This window comes from Acomys minous, assembly GCF_964271855.1.
Source record: "Acomys minous genome assembly, chromosome: 19".
Classification (NCBI taxonomy): Eukaryota; Metazoa; Chordata; class Mammalia; order Rodentia; family Muridae; genus Acomys; species Acomys minous.
Genome location: NC_140499.1, coordinates 12,793,317 through 12,814,703, shown reverse-complemented (window position 1 = coordinate 12,814,703; position 21,387 = coordinate 12,793,317). Strand labels below are relative to the sequence as shown.

The 21,387-nt window shown below is 43.7% G+C and overlaps 1 protein-coding gene across 9 annotated transcripts in view; it reads left to right on the top strand.

Annotated features, from left to right (window-relative positions):
* The window catches only part of PEX5L (peroxisomal biogenesis factor 5 like), a 204,837-nt gene that overhangs the window by 44,381 nt on the left and 139,069 nt on the right, over nt 1–21,387 (top strand). For 2 of the 9 annotated variants that reach the window (XM_084768496.1, XM_084768492.1), the window contains exon 2: nt 15,083–15,154. The exons of 3 other annotated variants lie outside the window; for them this stretch is intronic. In XM_084768496.1, coding sequence (XP_084624622.1) covers nt 15,083–15,154 — 72 coding nt within the window. Of the gene's footprint in view, nt 1–12,547; nt 12,782–13,361; nt 13,627–15,082; nt 15,155–21,387 lie in introns of those variants that run through there. 4 more of the 9 variants (XM_084768491.1, XM_084768490.1, XM_084768494.1 and 1 more) reach the window with 4 other exon arrangements.

Below are 21,387 nucleotides of genomic sequence, written 5' to 3'. Positions count from 1 at the left end.
TCCTGCTGCCTTGACTTCCACACAATGATGGTCTGTAACAAGGAACTGTGAGGCAAATAAACATTTCCCCGTTGAGCTGCTTTTGTCAGGATATTTCTTTTAAAGCTCTTATCATTTTTATTTCACGTCATGTATATAGTTTTGCATGACCCTCAGAGTCTAGAAGCAAGCACTGAATCCCCTAAGCCTGGAGTTATAGAAAGTGTGAGCTGCCATGTGGATTTTAGGAATCAAACATGTACCCTCTGGAAGAGCAGCCGGTACTCTTAACCACTGATACATCTTTCAAACTCTTGTCAAGGTATTTTTATCACAGCAACAGGAAAAGAAACCAAGATACTCTCTAATGAGATCTCACTATGTACACGTTGGAAGCAATGTGCAAAGAGAGCACCGTGACTACTTCCACTCAGCCACTGCTTTCCCCCAGGATTCGACCTACCTTGATGGCCGCAACACACCTGTTCTCTCCCTCTGCCACACCAGATATTCCAAGAATAGTTTTTAAACGCCCTATCATTGAAGAGCTATGGGCAGGCTCCACAACGCCTGGATCCCTACTTTCATACTGCAGGTTTTCTTTTTCTTTTTTTTCTTTTCCTTTTTTTTTTTTTAACTTAAACTGATTCCTTTTCCCTCCACAGTAGGAATTCAAAGCGTGGTCCACCAGCAGGTACGTGCAACTAAGTGGGTCTGTGGTGAGAGAGAAGGTATGAAGAAACAGACCATCCCAGTGCCGTGTCACTGTAAAAGAAACAGGCAGAGATCAGGTCCAGAAGAAGAACCCGTGCTCTGGACCAGAGAGCTGACACTAGGAAAACATGTAGACAGGACTGGGTGGCCTTGCTTAGGTCCTCCGAGATTTTTAAAAGTACCTCATGTGAGGACAGAAGCCATTCAATGTGGCAATGTCGTCCACGGCCACTCAAATCTCCCCAACCCCACTATCAGCAAGCAGAAGAGTAGCATGTCTGACCTACCTGGTCACCTCTAAAAGTGACTGCAGGGTTGAGGTCACCAGTATATATAGAACCCTTTGGCTTGGAGCCTGGAAAGCTTGCATCTCTGCCATGCCCCAGCCTGTGGTTCCTCTGAAGCATCTTGGGATGTCATTCATCTATTTCCGTCTTATTGACAGCATATTTGACCTAAGAGTTGGAGGGACCAAAGCTGCCAGCCACGCATGGACTACATTGGTAGGCTAATAAGGAAAGATGATTACAAGGCTACCCTACGGTGGCTTGCAATACCTCATTTCCCACATCACTTACTGGACAAAGAAAGTGACTTGGGAGGATCTGGAACTATGTTCAACTCTAAAAGGAATCTTAGAACCCAGCCAGACCTGGATCCCACTGTCTACATTGTTGATAAACAAAAGGCTCAGTTTTTTTCCACCCAAAAGTGACAAAGCAGGCAGGAGCAGAAAACAACAGACCTGAAATTGATTCTGTATTCTAGCACTTTCAGAATGGACAAATTACTTTCTTCTCTTAAAATCTGTTTCCTCAGCTAGAAATAAAGAGGCCAGTCCCTTCCTTCATGAAACTGTCTATAAGCAGCATAGGCTGCCGACCCAGTACAATGCTTATGAACTCTGCAGCATTATAATTCAGACGCATTCCAAATAGCACTGAGCTGTTTACCAGAAAATTAATTGGATAATTATTTTTAACAGAGCCTATTGTGAAACTTTCCAAATAGAATCCAAATGAGATAAATTGACTTTGTTTGGCATTGTTAGGAAGATGGAAAAGAAATAAAGTATGTTGACTCTTGGCATGTTTACATAAGTTTGAGTGGAGCTATCAAAGGTTTCTTATTGTCCTCAGACATTGGCATGCCTTATCAGTTTCCAGTTCACATTTCAATTCTCTTCTCACCTAAATCGATTAACAGAGTGTGGACTAAATACTTAGGATTTGCCTTCTAGGCAAGCACATAAAAATTTTAAGGCTTCTAGTAAAATGAAGGAGAGAGAAAGCGAGAGGGGGGAAAGAAAAGGAAAGAAGAAAGGGAGGAAGCAAGCAAGCAGGAATGGAATGGAGGAAAAGGGGAGAGAGGGAAAAAGGGGGGACTGGCTTTTGCAAGGTGATTGTTCTATCACCTCAGAGAAAGGTGCCCCACTTCCTGTTGTGTTAGTGACTTCAAACATTTGTCTTAGTGCTCTGGAGACTCAGAACAACTGAAGAACCCCCAAAAATGGCTTCTTTGTGCGAATTACACACATAGTCATTTACTCTATTAGAAACAAAACAGATTAGAATTTAACTATTTATTAAAACTACTTGAAAAAGAGCAATAATAATAATGCATTTATTGTTTTGAGGAGGAAAAAAACTCCACCAGCAAAGAAGTTTTGGCAAGAGACACAACTTTGGTGTGCACTGTTGCAAAAAAAAAAACCTTAAGTCGTGTCTGGTGCTGCATCAAAGCCTTTCTCTTTTGAAATATAAGAAAATTCATCTTTACACCATATGCAGTTGAGAAAGGCATGTGCTTCCATGGCTTTTGCAACAATTGTGGCTGCTCGCTGCTGCCACAGTAAAATATAACAAATATTACTTAGCATGACGGTGGCATCTGAGGCGGTACCAGTGAATCCTGTCCTTGGTTTGCAAATCTTCAGATCCCTTGCATTTCAAATGGCTCTTAGCTTATTTGTTATTTTGGGGACACACGGGACATTGGTCATTTGAGAGCATCAGTTCGCTAGTTCCTGTCACGTGCTGTTCTGCTTTGTTCTACATCAGAACACACTTCGTTAAGATTTCCACGAGGCTCATCAGAACTGCTTTACCTGGTGCAAATGTGGAAGGACAAAGATGGGAAATACACGTTTTTCCAAAAATCGGGATTTTATTGAACTCTTGAACCTTGGCTTTGAAATAAATGGCTCTGTTTCCATGGGGAAAGGTCAGGTTCTGAAGAATGAATCAACATAGTTCATATGCCAGCTATCACTGCAAGTGAAAATGGATGGCTCGGCGCACTTGCACGCTCGGCTCCAAGTTCCGTGGGTTATGTCGAGGTGCCAGCAGACAGGCCGAGCACCTTTACAGGCCAGTGCTGATGCAAAGGTCAACACAGCGACCAACAGTGCTCTCTTAGGGCAGCGTATAAAAATGCTTTTTACCCCACAGACCTCTTGAGAGGTGCTCAGGGAGCACTAGGGCTTTGAAGATGCATCATTGTCCCCAAGGTTAACATGGCTCTTACTCCAGTGGTTGAGTTTCTTAAACTTTCTCAACAGAGGTCATGAATATCAGGTGAATTTAGACAGGCGCAGTGCAGATGGTTGAGTGTTAACCTGGAAACGTGTTCACAGCCAGTTGCTGAGTAAAGGGGATGGTTAGTACTTCTGTTTGTTATTTTTCTGTGGCTGCGATAAAACGCCGTGGTCAAGGCCACTTACAGAAAAGGCTTATTTTGACTTATAGTTCCAGAGGGTTCAAGTCAACAAAGGCAGAGACAGCATGGCAGTAGTCAGTGGGCATCAAAGCTGTAACCACCTAAACCTCCCCCGAACAGTACCATCAGCTGGGGACCAAGTGTCTCTGTGACAATGGGAAACATTCCTGGTCCAAACAATCACAGTTTTTGTACTATAATATCAATTTATGTTATAGAATACATAGGTATGCACATATTAGTATTTTCACATGTATATGTAATACTACATATGTATAGAATTTTATCTGTGTATAAATATCATGATACAGAAGCATTTTGTACAGGTTTTCTGTAATGGTATTAAGAAACAAGAGGCATAGCTGGTGAGGTGGCTCAGCAATAAAGCCACTTGCTGTGCAAGCTGAGGGACTCTGGAAGCTGCAGTGTGAAAAAAAAAAACTGACTCCCAAAGGCTGTCTTCTGAGCCAGACACATACATCTTCTGATGCACACACATCTGCACACATGCATGTGCACACACACCATACACACACATAATAATAATAATAATAATAATAATAATAATAATAATAATAATAATAATAATAAATTTTAATGTAAAAAGTGATTGGATAATGCTGTACTTTTGTTGCAACTCAATTTGTTTATTGAAAACATTTATGAAGCCACGTACACCAGGCATTGTGGTTCCCACCTATAGTCCTAGCACTTTGGGTGCTGAGGGAGAAGGATCACAAGTTGCTGCCCAGCCTCAGGTACATAGATAAGACCCTAGCTCAAAAAATAACCTTCAAAACCCAAGACAACAAAAGGAACCCCTTTGGGAATAGAGGCCCACACTAGTCTTCATTCCCGTTCCCTCCAGACGTTGTCACTTGGTCATTTTGGAATGTTTCTCCATTGAGGCATGGTGCAGCCGTGTGTTACCTATTAGGCCGTCCTCAGTTCGCCCTGAAGGCCCCGCTCTCAGCTATCAGCACCGCTTTATAACATGGCAGGAGCTTTCAGACTTTGTGAAAACCAGTATGTGCCTCCAAAACTGCATGCTCATTGATCATGTGACAGTCACTCTGTCTCTCAGTACTGAGTCAGCATGTCACTCACTTGGGGGGACTTAATAAAAGATTGGAGGAAATATCTTCTCGGTAGCACCGAGGGGGCCTTCAGGGAGTATCAACCTCACACACTCTGCTGTATATGGCTCAAGTGTTCCTCGGAGTCTCTCTAGAATTTTTTTAAAATGTTTTATTTAATATTTGTACATATAGGTACTGTAGTCGGACCTAATTCAGATGCCTGCCATTCGGTCCTCTCCAGTATCTCCTCGATTCGTCTCCATACACATCTCCCTCCCAATTTCATGTGCTCTCCTCACCACGACCACCAAGTTAATACCGAGTCCATTTAGTGCTGTCTGTGTGTGCAGAGCTGTGGGACTATCTACAAGTGTGGCTACCCTGTCCGGGCCCACATCCCTGAAGAAAATTGACTCTCCCTCCCTTAGCTGCTAGCAATTGCTAATAGCTCCTCAGATAGGGGCGGGGCTTCATGAGCCCCTCCCCGATCCATGCCGATGTTTGTTTGTTTGTTTGTTTGTTTTGTTTTGTTGTTGTTGTTGTTGTTGTTGTTGGCTTCGTCTTGTGCAGGTCTTGATGCAGTCTCAGCCACAGCATGCTCATGTGTGCACTGTGCTGTCAGGTCCAGCAGATACAGTTTCACTCCCAACAACACTCCCTTTGGCATCTATCCTCTTTCTACCCATCTTCCATAATGTATCTCTTGAATTTTGTGGCAGCCTCCCTGAGGGAAACATGTAAGATTTGGAATTGGATCCCTAAAGCATAGCTGAAAAATAAATAAATATGCAGAGATTGGGACTGTGGGTAGAGAGAGCATAGAGACGCTGGGAATCACTGACACTTGCTGTGGGTCTCCATCGTCATAGAGGCCTCTTGACATCTTTTCTGAAGGCCTGGGAAGTTTCAGTTATGTTCAATTATTTGTACCAAAAGTGCTCTCCAGAAAAGGAGACCCACCCAATCAGTGCCACAGAGAAGATGAAAGACATAGTCAAAGCCCAAGGTCCCTGTTAATGTCACGCAAGAAGAAAAGATGAACGACTTGGTCAAACAGGATTACACTCAAGCTTTTTCTCATAAAACAGATTTCCCTCTGGCAAGCTAAGTGCAGACGAGACACAACAGGAGCAACTGGGTTTCACCATCTGAAGCTAAGCTCTGGAGTGAGGGAGGCCTTGGTCACTTAAACATATTTACAAATACACCAAGGTAAATATGCTGTCATTCAGTGTTCCTCCCTAGGAACCCCCAGCAGTGCACTATTCCCACCTCCAGAGCACAGTACTCCTAGGCTCCCCCCCACACACACACACACCTCCCTACCCGCTACCCCGCACCTCGCCAGCAGCTCAGCTCTGGATTTGCATAAAGAATTCTTGTTGCTGATGCCTCCCCCATTCACCCCACAATAAATCCTTTCAGATACTCCACGGCACAATTTCACATTGTATTTCTGAAAACAGGCTCACTCTGTTCCATCAAACAGAAACAACAGGAAAAGCTGAACTGTTGCTCATGGCTTTACAGACTGCGAATGTGACTCTCACTCCGTGCAAACACTCCTCTTTGTCAAAGCTTTCTCCCTCAGGTTCTTTGTCTCGTTCATTTTCTTCCTGAAATAATTATATATTACTAGACCAAGTGAATTTCTAGGCTTATCCACAGCCCATTTACTGGAAGTTTGAATCTGACTAGAGGAAATATGAGGCATAATGTGCCTTATAAAGCCAATCTTGAAAAAGTATACTTGAAGTGATGAATTAAGTATGTGCTTGCGTAATTGGCGGGTGGGGTCAGCTTCCTCTGACAACCCACATCTTCACAGGTACCTGGCAGTCACATGGTGACCCCCTCAGTAGCTCCTACCTTCTCTCATTGGCCCCAACCCTTTCTCCAGTCCATGCCCCACTCTTGGCAAGAACAGAGGGCACACAGCACCAATCAGATGATGTTGCTCTGTGCCCCACTGAATCTAGCATCCCTAGTTATAAAAGCATCTACAGAGAGCAAAGGCTGTGCCTTTCTAGTGTGCATGGCTTTGCCTTAGCGCAGGAGCTTGATTGACAGTGTGATGTGTTATGTCCTGCGCCCTTTCACGACGATCTTTGTTACTTGAGGAAAGAAATCTAAAACATCAAACCCCCTTTTCCTGAAGCCATGGCTTCACAGACCCCTTGAGGTCATTTGCCAGCAATCTTTGCTTAAATTGTTCCGGTTTGCAGCAGAAGTGGCCATGAGTTCACTCACTGGCTATTGCTAATCCTTCATAGCTTCATGATAACACACATGGTTGGGTTTGGTCAAGCAGCCTCTAGGCTCTGTAGATTTAATGTCTTAGCTGATTTTCACATGCTCAGTGGATAACAAGCTATGTATGGTCTCATGGGTTGTTTTTTGTTTGTTTGTTTGTTTGTTTGTTGCTGCTGCTGCTGCTGTTGTTGTTGTTGTTTTTGCATATATAATGGCCTGGAAGACCTCACCAATAGTTGCCTAGGAGCACTCACTCATAGAGACGAACGAACAGGAAGTCTAGACAAGCCCACCCTTTAGGAACGATGTGTAACAAGGCCACTGTGAGCTTCTAAGCATTGTAGAAGAGGAATAAGGAAAAGAAATCACCTGCAAACTGATGAAAGTGGCAGTGGCAGAGCAGGATGCTTGGTATCAAAGTCAGGGGGTGACTCGGGGGAGGGGACAGGCTGATCTCCAGGAAAGGTTTCCATTCAGAGGCAGAGAAGAACTGTCAGAGCTGAGTCCCAAGGAAATGAAAATTAAAGAAAAGTCCAACTCCGTCGAGTCCATTTGGGCTTTAATAGAAATGCCGATTGCAAGTCCATCCATCACACAGCTTCCACACGAAGGTGCACAGCTGACTTGGGGTTGGCCCTTGTCAGAAACAAAATTCTATAACATTTATATCAGGCTTGCCTCAACATGTCAAAAAAAAACTGCTGGATTTGGGGAGGTACAGAAATAGAGAAACAATATACCGAGATGAAGACTTTTTTTTTCTTTTCATTAGAAGTTCTATTTCACAAAGCCTTAAATGCATAGTGTGCAGGCCGGTTGTTATAAAAGACAACAACAGCAGGTGTGGGAGGCCAGGTGCTCGGGGAGAAATGAAAGGACTGGATGGAGAGCCCCGGGATCAGCGCACCTGTGATTCAGGAAGTGTCACATGGCTTCATGGCCACCCTGCAGAGCCGGTGCCCGTGAGAATGGCCACTGTCAGTGGAGCTGTTGATGCAGGACATCGTCTCTGCGTCTGAATGCAGCTGCAGTGGTTCTCCTCCTATTGCAAAGAAGCAACCGCGAGAGAGTCCTCTTTTCTTAGTTGTGAGAGCTATGGGGCAGAATGGGGAGGGAGGAGGACCTCGGTGGTGTAGGAGGGTAACAGTCACTTACCATTTGGGGTCCAAAACGATAGGTCCACTTTCCTTACATAAAGGTACACAAAAGACCAGCTGTGATAGGTGGAAGATGAGGAAATGGGGAGTTTGTTTCTTCTTCTCTTGGAAATAGCATCAGCACCACATCACACCAGATACACAAATTATAGTCTACAATATTTCAATCATTGTGTCCTTAGAAGGCCAAAATGTTTTCATTTATACCAATTGCATTTATAACTTCTAAGGAGCACACTTTTTTTGTGTGTGGAGAAGAGGACCTTCCATATGAAAGAAAATCGGACTCAGAAGTTCGTGTAAAAAGCACACCATTTCGCTTGCGGATGCTTTGAGTGCTTTTGTTTGCTTTGGTGAATGAGGGAGAGTTAAGAAAATGGTTTCATTATTGCCTTAAAACCATGCCGCACATAGCTGGCTCTTGGAATTGAGATTCCAAGCTCAGGATTTGTTTTCTTCCTACTTGACCTCAATATGACACCCACATGTTGCTCCTTAAAGCCAGTGTGCCCACCCTCCAGGAAGCAGCCACCTATTCTAGCTCTGCCCAGGGGCGGAGTACTTCCATGTAACCCTGGAGTAGGAGATGAAGCCATACACTGGCTGTCACAGGTGGAGACACTAAGATCAAAGGACGGAGAATGAGGCTGGTAATCAGCATTCACTTGCACTGCCCATCAAAACACAGATTTGTCTCAAAGAATAGAGCTGTTTGATCACTTGCTCTTGACTGAGAACCATAAAAGCCCTAGCCCTTTGATCAGAAGCCCTCCTAATCCTGGGGAATGGGCCCTATTCTCTGGCACTGGGGAATGCAGCAAGCTATCTGATTTCCAAACCAAAACACTGACTTGCTTGAGAGAGGACTATGCTGAGTTCTTAGTGCACCCACTTTGGAAGATTACTGAAACCATGGCTTTGCAGTGCAGGACTTTAACAATAAACCTTGACAGAATATGGAGAAGTGTGATAGTACGCATTGTTCTTCAGAATAAGCACTGCAGACACTGGGGCTGCCACAGGAGTAAGCGAGGAGCAGGAAAGGCTAGCGGTGAATCTAGACCATTTATTGTCATATTTTTCCGAGAGCCACTTTAAAAATAGAAAAGCCTGGGCTAGCCATGGTGGCGCATGACGTTATTCCCAGCAACCTGGACAAGGAGGCAGGTTGATCTCCAGGACTTTGACACCAGCCTGTTCTACATATTGAGTTCCAGGCTAGCAAGGGCTACATGGTGAGACCGTAAAAAGAAAAAAAATCGTAAAAAGCCAGCATAAAGGACAGTCAGGGTGGCAAGAGAAAAACCCACTGGGCTTCGTGGCCCTGCCCTTGCTCAGCTGCTAACGACTGTTTCCCTGTTTGAGGTAGCCTTAAAAGAGAAATGTCTACTAAATTTGGGGGCTTTATGTGTGGTTTTTAAATGCAGCCTAAAGTGTCACAACGTATTTGATGTCTTTGTAGTCTCTTCTTACTTGGTAACACAGCTTCAGAAGTGAGTCTGTGGACTGTGTATCCTATTGATTTATACCTGGCCCCAAAGTAAAATAAAACAATGAGTCGTGTGGGTGCTGTGCTTTGCTATAGCATGAGTGTGCAGGTACACATGTGTGCCCCCCACACACACACACTTTAGTCTCACATTTAGCCCTCTACTATAAGTCTCTGCAACGATGGCGTTTTACCTTCCCTAATTTGAATGGAAGATGTGAGTTTTGACACCTAGCATTCCAAGTCTATTAAGAAGCCCATTCAGCTCTCGGACCTGCCCTAGGAACACGGTTGATAGATATCAGCCTTTGGATATGGCAGAAACTGTCCTCCCTCGTTTCCTGTTTGCTCTTTCCATCGCTTCTTTGGCTGTCTCAGCAGTGTCCTCTGCGGCTATGCTGACACCGTGGACCTTAAAAAAAAGAAAAAAGAAAAAAAGGACATAGGACCAAAATACTGTCAGATCGTGGAAGGCATGCTAGACGCAATAAACAAACAACCCATCTATGCCACCATCCCACGCTGCTCACCACAAGGCGCATAAGCAATAGCTAGGGCGTGATTCTGTAATGCTTAAAAAAATAAAACTTTATCCCAGCCGCAAGTCAGGGAAGGGGCAGAGCCTGCCCAGGCAGGCTTCTGTAGCGTCTTTTGAGGGGCCTCCTAAAGCAACCACATTGATCGCTTGAGCAATCAAGTCTTATTTCCTTCTTTGAATCATGAAGGTCATTATATTTCAGAAAACACTTTAAAGGTTAAAGAAAAAAAAGCATGGGTCATTCCCAATTCTTTTTGTAGGAGAAACAATAACTTTTAGCATTGAATATATAATCTTCTAGATTTTTGTTTCTCAAAGACTTCCCACAAAGTGGTGAAAGGGAAGTGACTTTGTCTCAAAGGTATTTGTCCCTGTTTTCTGGCTCCTCCCTGTTTCTCTCCAGCATCTATGTTTTCACCTTTACGGTATTTAAGCTTATTTTTCTTTACTTGTAAAGGTACTCAGGACTTTATATAAAGGGAAGTCTGGGGACTGAGAGGCTGTGAGTCTCCTGATGATCTTTCTTCACATCCTTTTTCTTTCAACCAGCCCTTTGCATCTTAGCTTTCCCAAGGGGATGATAAACCCTCACCATCTTCACTCCCCGTGACCAGCTCACCCCATCATGGCACCTGACTTTCATCTTTGCTCATCTTCCTACTCTTAAATGACCTCTGACGCCTCCCTCAAGGAAAAGTTCACATCCTCTCCCCTCTCATCAGCACCCGTGCTCGCTCCTTGTCCTCTTTCTCACCCTGTAATGTGCTCTCTTCTTTATCTTTATTTTAAAGAGTAGCTGTCCTCTAGGCTCCTGAGATGAGTCCACATTCCCTCTGTCTCATGATCTCATCCGCTCCTGCCATTTTCTTATCCCTCCATCTGTATGTGTAGCTCCACCCCTCTTCCTAGGTATGGACACTATGTCCGCATGGTCAACTAGATGTTTCTACTTGGCGGAACGTTCCAAAGACACCACAACCCAGCAGAGACTTTGTGTCCTCACTGTCTTCCTTACCTTCCCTGGGTGATACTGAATTCAGCTCCCTCTAGGGATGCTCGTCACCTGGGCAGTCACCTGGCTGTGGTGGCTTTAGAAGGACAGAGAGAGTAAAGAACTTCAAGTGAGTAGGGACCATTCATTTTAGTCTAACAGTGAAGAGAAAGGAGAAAACCAGATGTGAGGAGATCACCTTTTAAGGGAGGGGAAACCCAAGTGATTTTGTGAGTGGAAGGAAAAGGTTAAAATTGGGGGACACAAGAGGATTGGAATCGAGCCCAGACACCCCTGAGGCTGAGAGCTAGGGGGGCAATGTGAAGGTCTCGTCTTCCTGCCGCTGTACTGCTCATTCTGTATATGACTTCTGCCTTGTTTGTATCATGCAGCAGTAACTAAATAGTGATAAACCATTTTTTAGTTACTTATACAAAATATTTAATTTTTACATTCATTTTGACATCTATAGTTAGGCAAAAACTAAATTGGGGCCAATTTATCCTGTTAGAGAGACAACATGTTCCTTTTCCCTCTAAAATTCTCCTATGTAAATCCCATTCCTCATGACTATGAAAAATACTCTTAATCGCATTCACAAACAGCTAATAGCTTTCAATTGAAACTACTTTTTAAAAGGTTTTGTTGTTGTTGTTTTTGTTTCTTTTTGTTTTGTTTTTTGTTTTGGGGGGTTATTTGGTTGGTTGGTTTGGTTTTGGTTTTGGTTTGGTTTGTTTGTTTGTTTGTTTTTGGCTAGTACTAAGGGTTGAACCCAGGGTCTTGCACATGCTCAATAAATGCTTTACCACCAAGTTACATTCCCCAGCCCAAAACTCTGAGCTTTTTTTATCCACCCATCCTCTAGAATAAGCAATTTATCTCATTTGTGGACTCTCGGTGGCATTAGTTTTTATTGCTATGTTAGCTTTGTCCAGTCTTTTTCCTGTGGGATAATTCCCACATCCACGGTAAGGACAGCGTTGTCATACAATTTCCCAAGTGTCACGATTTACTTAATTCAGATGAACACATTCATTTTTCAGTTATATGTCTGTGGAAGAAAGGGTGGAGGAACAGGGAGAGAGAGACGCATAGGGTAAAGGAGAGAGGGTGGGGCTGTGTATGGGGCGGAGTTGAGTTGCCAGGTAGGCTTCCGGTTCTTAAGGAAACCATGGATGTTCCGCTTGCATGGTGTTTCAAAAGGTGTTAGCAGGTACAAAGATCTAGGCAATCGCTTTTCAAGCTAGTCAGAATCCAGAGTGATGTCACTTGGAATGGTGGGGGAAGATAGGAGACATTGAATTTGGAGTTCCAGACATGGCAGCAAGCCTGAACTGAGAGCTTCTTACAGGCAAGGAGACACAGTCAGCAAGCTGTGACTCCCCGCATTTCTCCACCTTGAGTCCTCTCACCATTTTAGCTCCCTCAGGTGCACTTAGTTAAGAGTACCCAGAAGTGAACACAAGCAGTCAGCCTGAGACGGCAGGGACGTGAGGGACCTCAGTTGAGACCCTCAGCTTCAGCATCTTGCCAAAGCTGTGGGTGGAGCACAGGACGCGATTACACTGTGGCTTCTCCTCCCACAATAAGCCCTGCCCCTTCACACTTGGACAGTGGCAAGATTGGCTCTCTTCCTCCTCCTACCTCAGTCCTCTGGCTGGTGTGCGAGGTCTTGCAGAAGCCAGGCACTTCCTTGCATTTCTGGGCTTGGCAAAGTGCATAGGAAGAAGACAGGGCTTCCCGGCTGGGAGGAGGGAGGAGAGCTGAAGATCCCGCCTGGGCTGGCTCAGCTAAGCGAAGTGGGCAGCTCAGTGCTTGAAAGAGGACTGTGCTCGCTCGCTCGCTCGCTCGCACTAGATATCAGTAAGTGGGTGACTGTATGGCTTAAGGAAAGATCAGATGAGTGCCCCTGGGTCATGGGGGAGACTTGAAAATGTTGCCTGCTTCTAGGGGGGAAGCCGCAAGGCTGCTGGCTATGTGTGCTCTCTGTGTCTCGAGGAGACTGGAGGCTTCAGCACAGAAATCAGAACTCCAAGTGCCTCCTCCCTGTCCTGAATATTGGCAACTTCTAATGAGTAGTTGTGGACATGATCTTCTTTCCCTCTCCTCTCCTCAGGGAATGTTCTTCTAAATCAGACAGTTGGGACTGAGTGGAAGGTGGGAAAGTGGAATGTGATATCAAAAGAAATTGCACTTTCTTGTTATAGTCTGTACTGCTGACGTTCTTATGTCTACTAGCAGTAATTGTCAGGAAAGTCTGAGGCAGGGGCTTAATTGGGGAAATTGAGTCTTTGTGACCAGGAAACTGAGTAGTCCATATGTTAGGGATTAAATACAAAATTTATGTTATAAATAATCTATGAGTTTTTTTTAAAAAATCATTAAAGGGGAACAGCAGCCAGGAAGCATTAAAGTGCATGACAAAGAAAATTTCACGTCCATGGCTTCTTGCAGTAGTCAAAAATTCCAGGATGTTTACAAAGTCAGGACAGTGATTCAGGAATGCTTCAATTATTGTTGTACATTATTAATACTGTTCCCGGGCAAGATTTGTGGTTCTCTGGTCAGCAAGTTCTGGCAATGAACTCACTGCCGCTGGTGCAAAGAATTCTGGGATGTCTGACAGTGAAATGGATGGAAGGACTCACATTCCATCTCTACTTAATGCCCTTTTGTCCAGAAATCGGGTCATGCAGATGAGCTATTTGGTACGTATACAGATCAATATTGGGAAAGGCATGTCTGAGGGTTGTGTAGCAGATGGACTCCCGATACTGTCTCATTGCAAGCCCTGGGCTGGGAGGACCCAGAAGTCAAGAGACAGGAAGTCAGCTTGGCTCAAGCCAAACTTGTTCATGTTGTTTTCCATCCATCCCGAAATGGAGCCTCAGATGAGGTCAAGAATAACGGCTGAGAGGAACAGCGTGACCATTCCTTCTGCCTAAGTGTCAAAATTTGTCAGTGTGTGGATGAAGTTGGGGGGTTGTTCTAGTGATGCGTCACAGTACTTGAAGTCTCTGATGGCTACGTTTCAGCAAATGACACAAAATAAGAGATATATTTATGTGGCGGGAGAAGTGTGGGAATTCATGTTTTGAAGTGTTATCCCCAGTCTGCGGCATAAAAAAAAAGCCTTGTGTCACGGTCACTGACATGCGGGGCCCCGGGTCAGCACAAGTGGTCCTATGACGGCATAGACAGAAATTTCAGAAATCTAATTCTCTTAATTTTAGTACACATGGATAATATCCAAAGCAAGGTGTCTTTGGGGGTTGTTTTGTTTGTTGGTTTTGGGGTTTTGTTGTTGTTGTTGTTGTTTGTTTGTTTCTTAACTTAGGGAAACAGAAAACTGCATGATGAATTTTCTCTCTAGTTCTCATCACTATGAAGGGAACCCATTATACTTCCGGAGTTTCCCACTGAGGAGGGGAAAAAAAAAGACTAAACCATGTTACCGTTATTTCTACAACACAACTGTGAGCTGACTGTTATGGCCATGCTCCTCGCCAACCTTAGATTTTGTATTTATAAATCCTACCACAGGGCAGATGGGTAAGGAGAAGCCATTAGGACTAGACAATAAAATAATAAAACGGCAATAAAGTGCACTTATAGATGTGGGCTCGGCCATTCCAGCTTCACAAACTTTTATCTGTTTTAAAAATGCTTTTTATTCCCAATGTTAGTATTCATGCGATTTATCGAAATATTGCAAATCTGAGGGTTCATTATCTGAAGTATGTAATATTTATCTTATTCTTTAAAAATATAAGGCATTGAAATGTAATGGGTGATAGCTGACATCTTAAGAACAGTATAATTCTAAATGAAGTTTCTGTTCTTGAGGGGAAAAAATGTGCTAAGAGTCTTCAAAGGGCTGCTTATTTATCTCAGAGTGCTAAAGAATCTTTGCTGAAACTATAGAATAAAACAGAATATCGAGAAAGGACCAAAAGCATCCTTTGGAGGCTAAAGGATGAGCAGATAGAGTCAGGGTGTAGATCTAAGATGGTGGCTTGCTGTACCTGAGAGACTGATGTGAAGAATGATGCACTGTGACCAGTGAAAGTGTTAAAGAGTTTTATTTTTAAGGTTTATTGAGTAGGAATTATGGTTTTTTAATGAAAAGAAACTAAATGATATTTAAAATTGTTCTTTCACAAGAAAAGTAAAGAACAAGGCTATGGAAAGCTAAGCAGTGATGAAGACCTCGAAATAATTGTTGATCAGAAGCAGGTAAGTGAATACTCCATGTTTCCTGTTGCCTGTAGAACTTGACCTGGTAGCCCTCTGGGTTCAGAGCCCTTTCCTGGAAGCTGTTTTAGCCTGCCCGACTAGAACTATTATTAATATAGATGTAGGGAGCATCAAAGCCTCCTTCATCTCTGCCCCAGTGACTTCTGTGTGACGCCAACATGAATGTGATGTGTATGGGGATTAAATAAAAGAGCACAGAGCAAGGGCAGAGGTGAGAACTCCCGGGGCTCAGTGCAATGAGTCAAAATAATATAATTTGATTGAGAGAGAAAAACATTGAAGTAAGAGCTAGGAAGCATATTATCTTGAAAATGAGAAACACTGTCATTGGTGTGCATTGAAAAACAAACCATGACTGTGGGGGAGGGGATAAAAGGTGTGAAGGTTTGCGATATTTAAACTTAGATCTTGCCCAATTTAGTTTCTCGGTTTGTCTGCAGCAAGTGTCGAGACGATCTGAAATGAAAACAGATTGCTGCATAGCCAATAATGCGGCCCACAATTTGAGAAGCCTCTCGGTTGGATGTTATTGGCCCATGAGGTGCAATGAAAATGGCTTAACAGAGCATAAACAATGACATAGCAGGGAGCGGACTGCATCCTGCCAGGACACGGACTTGGCATTAGCCCTTAACATCTTTGTTAATTGTCAAGGAGACAAGATAACTGTCCATCTATTTAAAATACAAATGACATCAATTCTGAGAGCAGCATAGACTCAGTGTCAACAGAGAGGTAATTAAAGGGTCTGGGCTGATGCAGACATTAAGAGAGTGGCCATTGGCTTACAGTAAAGCTGTTGAGTTTGGACAACTTCCTCATCCCGTAGTTGGTTCTGTGCCTTGGTGGTTGCACTAAGGGAGCACATAACTGTAGGGACCTTCTGGGAGATCCTGGCTGGGCAAGACCTTCTCTGTTCACAGTATCCAGGCACAGCAGGGTTTGCCTCATTGCCGCTGTGCTCCCTGCCCCTGTTGCCCGTGTCACTCTGCTGCTCCTGAGTACAGCAGGGTAGGGGTGCGAGGATCTGGCCTGCATTCTGTTACTCACTGCCAGATTGTCAGTTTAACTAATAAGAAATATGGAGTGCCAGTTTACATCTCGGTTATTTTAATTATGCCAGATTAATTACTTGGGACACACACTCTAGACCTCCCGTGGACTGTGATTACGATTAAGGAGTGGACCTACTTGATAGATAAACTAATAAAGGATGAGCGAGTACCCCACGAGAAACACACACACACACAGACACACAGTAACACAGAGACACACACACACAGAAACACAGACACACATTCACATACACACACACTCACACACACACACACACACCGAGAAACACAGACACACACACACACACACACACACACACACACACACACACCGAGAAACACAGAGACACACAGACACACACACACACTCACACACACAGACACACACACACTCACACACACAGATACACACATACACAGAGGCACACACATACACACCTCCCCATCAAAACAAAGTTAGTTTCTACTTTTTGTTTTATCATAGAGACGTCGGGTCTTAACCTTTCTACTTCTTTATTATCTTTCTCTTCAAAGCTTTTAGGTTCTTCCTGTTTAACCTTTGTATTTTAGCTAACTGTTGTCATTCAGAAAACTACAGAATTACTTATGTTTACATTTTTGATGAAGAGTCCAAGAGCATCATTCTTCCTTTTCTCGTGCCGACTTTCCACGACTTCCAGTGCTGTCGCACACATCGGTGTTGCTCCGAGTGACCCAGCACTGCTGACTCATTTCTGTCAAGCTTGCTCCAAAATGTGACAGATTTGAACACGTCAGCTTAGGAGTTGGCTGCTGGCCCCGAGGAGGTTGCCCTTGTTTGGGAGGTCGTGGGGTTTGAGTTTTGAGCGAATCCTAAATTGAAGCAATGACATTTTCATACCCCTCACTAAAATATCAAGGAAAACACTAGTTACTCTTCATAAAACTCCAACAAAATTATTCCTAAGATTAAGAGACCAAAAGTTAAACATGTATGTGAGTATGTGCAAGTGTCAGATGCATTTTTTTCTCCAGAACCCCAAAGTTGTTCATTCCATATATATAAAATGAAAATTTGCAAATATGTGTTATATATATACATATATATGTATTAAAATTTAAACCCTGTGTCCCTATATACTAGTTTGCCAATAAGCTTTATGTGCAATCTGTATCTTCAAGAAGCATAGAGGAAATAATTCCAAGTAGCTCTTCTAGTGAGTGATGTCAAAAGAAAACCCAAGGAAGATAAACCAAACGACTGAAGTTCCATGATGGGCAGAAGCCAACACTCTCATTAAATCTGTCACTCAGCTGCTGTCGCTCCACAAGTGCTGTGCAAGCTATATGCCAGGTCATCAGTCAGGTGATTCGCAAGCCTTGCGCTTCCACAGAGAGCCCATGGTCTTGCTTACGTAAGCATATAAACAGCAGAAGCGCCGTGTAGGTTGTGGGTTCTCCGTCTCTGGCAGAAGATGCTGCTGTGTTATTTTGATGTGGAAAAACACAGTAAATTTCGTAAATGTGTAAGGTTTTTCTTTTTGAAGAGCAATATTGTACTTTCTCCCTTTGGGAAAAAGTTCCTGGCAAATTTGCTTCGGAATGCATATTTTTAAAATCTCACAGAATTCTTAAACTAGCACCCTAAACTAACAGGCAATATATATTTATATATATTCCCATACTTAATTTAAATATTAATGTTTTGCATAGAGATCCAAGCCCATATTTTCCACCTGATAGCCCCAAAGGTTTTACGCTTCAAACACAAAAGTAATGAAAATGAATGTAATGCAATAAAAATCTTAATGACGTTAAATTCCAAACACTGCCCATAAAAACAACATATCTGTCCTTAGTGCTGAATGAAATCAGTACTAAAAGTAAATCATATATGTATATCCCTCATAAGTTATATACGTGTGTGTACACATGTGTATATATCAATTTTATAATCACAGTATTCGTTCTTCATTGGAGAAGACAAGAGTCTTGATTGGAAATTAGTCTTAAGCAAACACAAATTACTTCCTGAAATTGCTGGTTATTTCAGGAATGAGAGTGGATGAAATAAATGGGAAAGTAACTTCCCTAAAGAATTTAGAGCCTTAACTATTTTGAGTCAATAATGAATTTGCTCTGTTTCACTTGTTATTTTAATTGGCCTTCAGCTCAACTCAAGGTTTCCTGTATGTTGGGCTGTATGTGTGTTCACAGAGTTTGTGTCTAGGATGTTTTCAGATCCCACTTAGACTTGAAGGAAGTAAAGACAGAAATCCAAGTATGGAGGATTCAGAGCTATAGTGTAAGGATTGCACAAATGCACGGACAGGATGCTTGGGTCTAGTTGGATCTGGACTCAAAGGCAGTTGACACTGTGTGTTTCTTGGTGTACTGAGTGAAGAAATGACAAGTACCAGCTAAGGGCTAAGTAGTGCACACATCAGGCCAGGGCCGTGGTCCTCAAGCCCCGGCAGCCTCAGATGTGGCCAAGGAGCTTCCTAGGCAGAGTGCACTCATCGCCAACTCTGTGAAATGACATCGGGCCTGAGAGTGTACATTTCTCAGTTCTCCACTACTGCTGTTGGTTTCAGAGCACACTCTATGACAATATGGTCTGAATCAGAGAAAATAGTGACTGCAATTCCCAAAGAGGAAAGGTATATGGGACCAGTAATGAATCTGACATCCAAGTGGCCATTACCTGGAAATCTAAAAGCCAGAATCTATAGGGACCTGATGCCATGGTACCTAAAAATCAGGTTGTCATAGACACCCACAACAGTGGTGCTTTGAAGACCCAACCCTGCAGTTGGGTTGAATTCCCTGCAGTCGTCCTTTTGGTCTTGTACCACAAGAACTGCTTTGTAAACTGGTGTCTTGTTCTTCTCCTCTAAGGGTTTATTTGGGGCAAAATCAGTAGGGCATAGCCGGTGCGTGTTGTTTTGAGCTCCTTGTACTCCTGGTCCCTCCAATTCAGCAAGCCAGAACCTTGAGACCTAGTGTAATGAAAGAACTTTCCCAGAGTTCCTAGTTTTCTATCAAGAACATTGAAAATCATGGACCCCTGAGGCCAGGGTCCAAATTCTGTACCCTCTGCAACATTACTGGTTGCTCGATAAATTGGTTAAGAAGTGATTTTTTTTGCCTTTCTGGTCTGCTCGTAGAAAATTACCACCTAGGAACTGAGATAGTTGCCCACTTCTATTACTGAGCACTCATGGGGATATACTCCCCCAACAAACACTTAACTGTCTACTCCCCTGTTGGCCTTTAGGCATTTCAGAAAAGAAAGGCTCTTCCAAACAAACAAACAAACAAAAGACCTGGACAGAATAAAACTACAAAGTTCCCTTCCCACCCCCAACATCTAAGAAAGGACTCCTAGCACACGAAAAACAAGATAATACACATTTTACCTAGCCTGAAACCTTTCCGATTCTCGCTGAAAAACTTATGAGAGGATCTTGAGCAGAAAGCAGTGCACATTGAAACTATTACTAAGGAAAATGAAGAAACAAAATCGAATTGCCCCTCATATCTCCAATAGCCCCAAGCCTTTCAGTAGGATTACAAACCTTGTGGTACAGTCTCTGTGAAAATAAACTGTGTAAGGGAGATCAAGGCCAGTGTCAAATCCAAATGAAAAAGCAAGGCCCAGATTCCTTCTGGCACTAACAGATAGACTGTCCTACCACCAGCTGGCTCAAGCCGTGGACTCATAAATAGTAAAAGGATGAGGGAATGTGTGTCACTGTCTTCTGGATTCAGCACCATCTGGACACTACTTCTTGGCTATATCAATATGGTGGCTTGGTTTATATATAATTCATATCCTGTTTGCTCCTGGGGGTTCCAGAGTGCTAGAGCCTGTCTCTTGGTGTCACATGGGACAGTTTCTCTGGTGCCGTCTCAGAATTCTGTACATCAAGAACAGAGGACCCCCTACCCGCTACCTACCCTCACTCACCTACCCCCAACCCCTGCTCCGCCTGGAGAGCCTGAAACAGGGGACTCTGACACTCAGAGAACTCAGCACCCCGCACAGCTGTGATGCCCTGACTGAGCTGGCAGTAGGCATAAGCTCATTAGCAATTTCCTCATAAAAGATTGATCAATGAGAAGTGGTTTCATAAAAAAGAAGGCAGATTATTTACCGTGCGTGTGAGTCGGCACAAACAAAGATTTGTTTCTATAGACCAATCAGTTCCATCTTTTCTGCGAAGTTATTTATCATCAACAAGTACGGTAAAGAAAGGGCGACATCTCCCATTAGGTTAAACAAAATTTTCTGGAATGAAGGCTGGGTGAGCTGTATTTTTTTTTCCAAATAGTATCACAAATATCAGGGACTCAAAAGTTAACCCCGAAGATTTGATACAGCAAGGGAAGAGACACAGGATCGCACATAACGCACGATGTCTTCCTCTGTGTTTTCCTTCTAAACTCGTATCATACACTCTGGCCGGATATCTCTCATTTCAACCCCATACACTGATTCTGTTCAGCAGCACCTGACTCTAGGGCAAACACTGGGGCAAAACCTCAAAACCTTCGTTTTAGAGTCTTTTCACAGCTTACCATAACGTGAGGCATTAGGCCACAGAAAACTTAGCAGGATGCTCTTCCTAAAGTGAGCCCAAGGCATGCAGGAGTGCTGAGCCAGGCTCGCTTGCCCTGGTTTCTGCTTCAGCTTTGCCCTCCTGAGCAGAGGAGTCTGGGGTAAGCAGTTAGGCTTTCTGTATCTTCAGGTTGTTGCCTGTGCTGTATAATCACGCCATCTGCACTGGCGTCTGTTCTGAGGCTCACAGGGGGACGCTTCCTTGGAAAGCCATGTGTCCTCTGGTCAGAGCCAGGCCTAGAATCTGGGGCCCCTGATGTTCAGTCTAGTGCTTTCCACAAAGCTCAGCTTCCTTGAGGGATAGTTGTAAATGGGTATTGTGTCACAAGAAATGCACTTTGTTATATGTCATGAGCCAGACCCTCCGCCACACGATGCTCAAGGCACTGTGACTGTAGCACACACACATGCCAGCCACTCTGACACAGCGTTAGGCTGGTTCCAGCCTGAATTCTGACTGAGAACAGGGAATGGCTGCATGGAAACGACGCCACTTTGGGAAGACCAAGCAGCTTGTCTGAGCCAGAGACTGTCCTGCTCTAACGTGAGGGAGATGT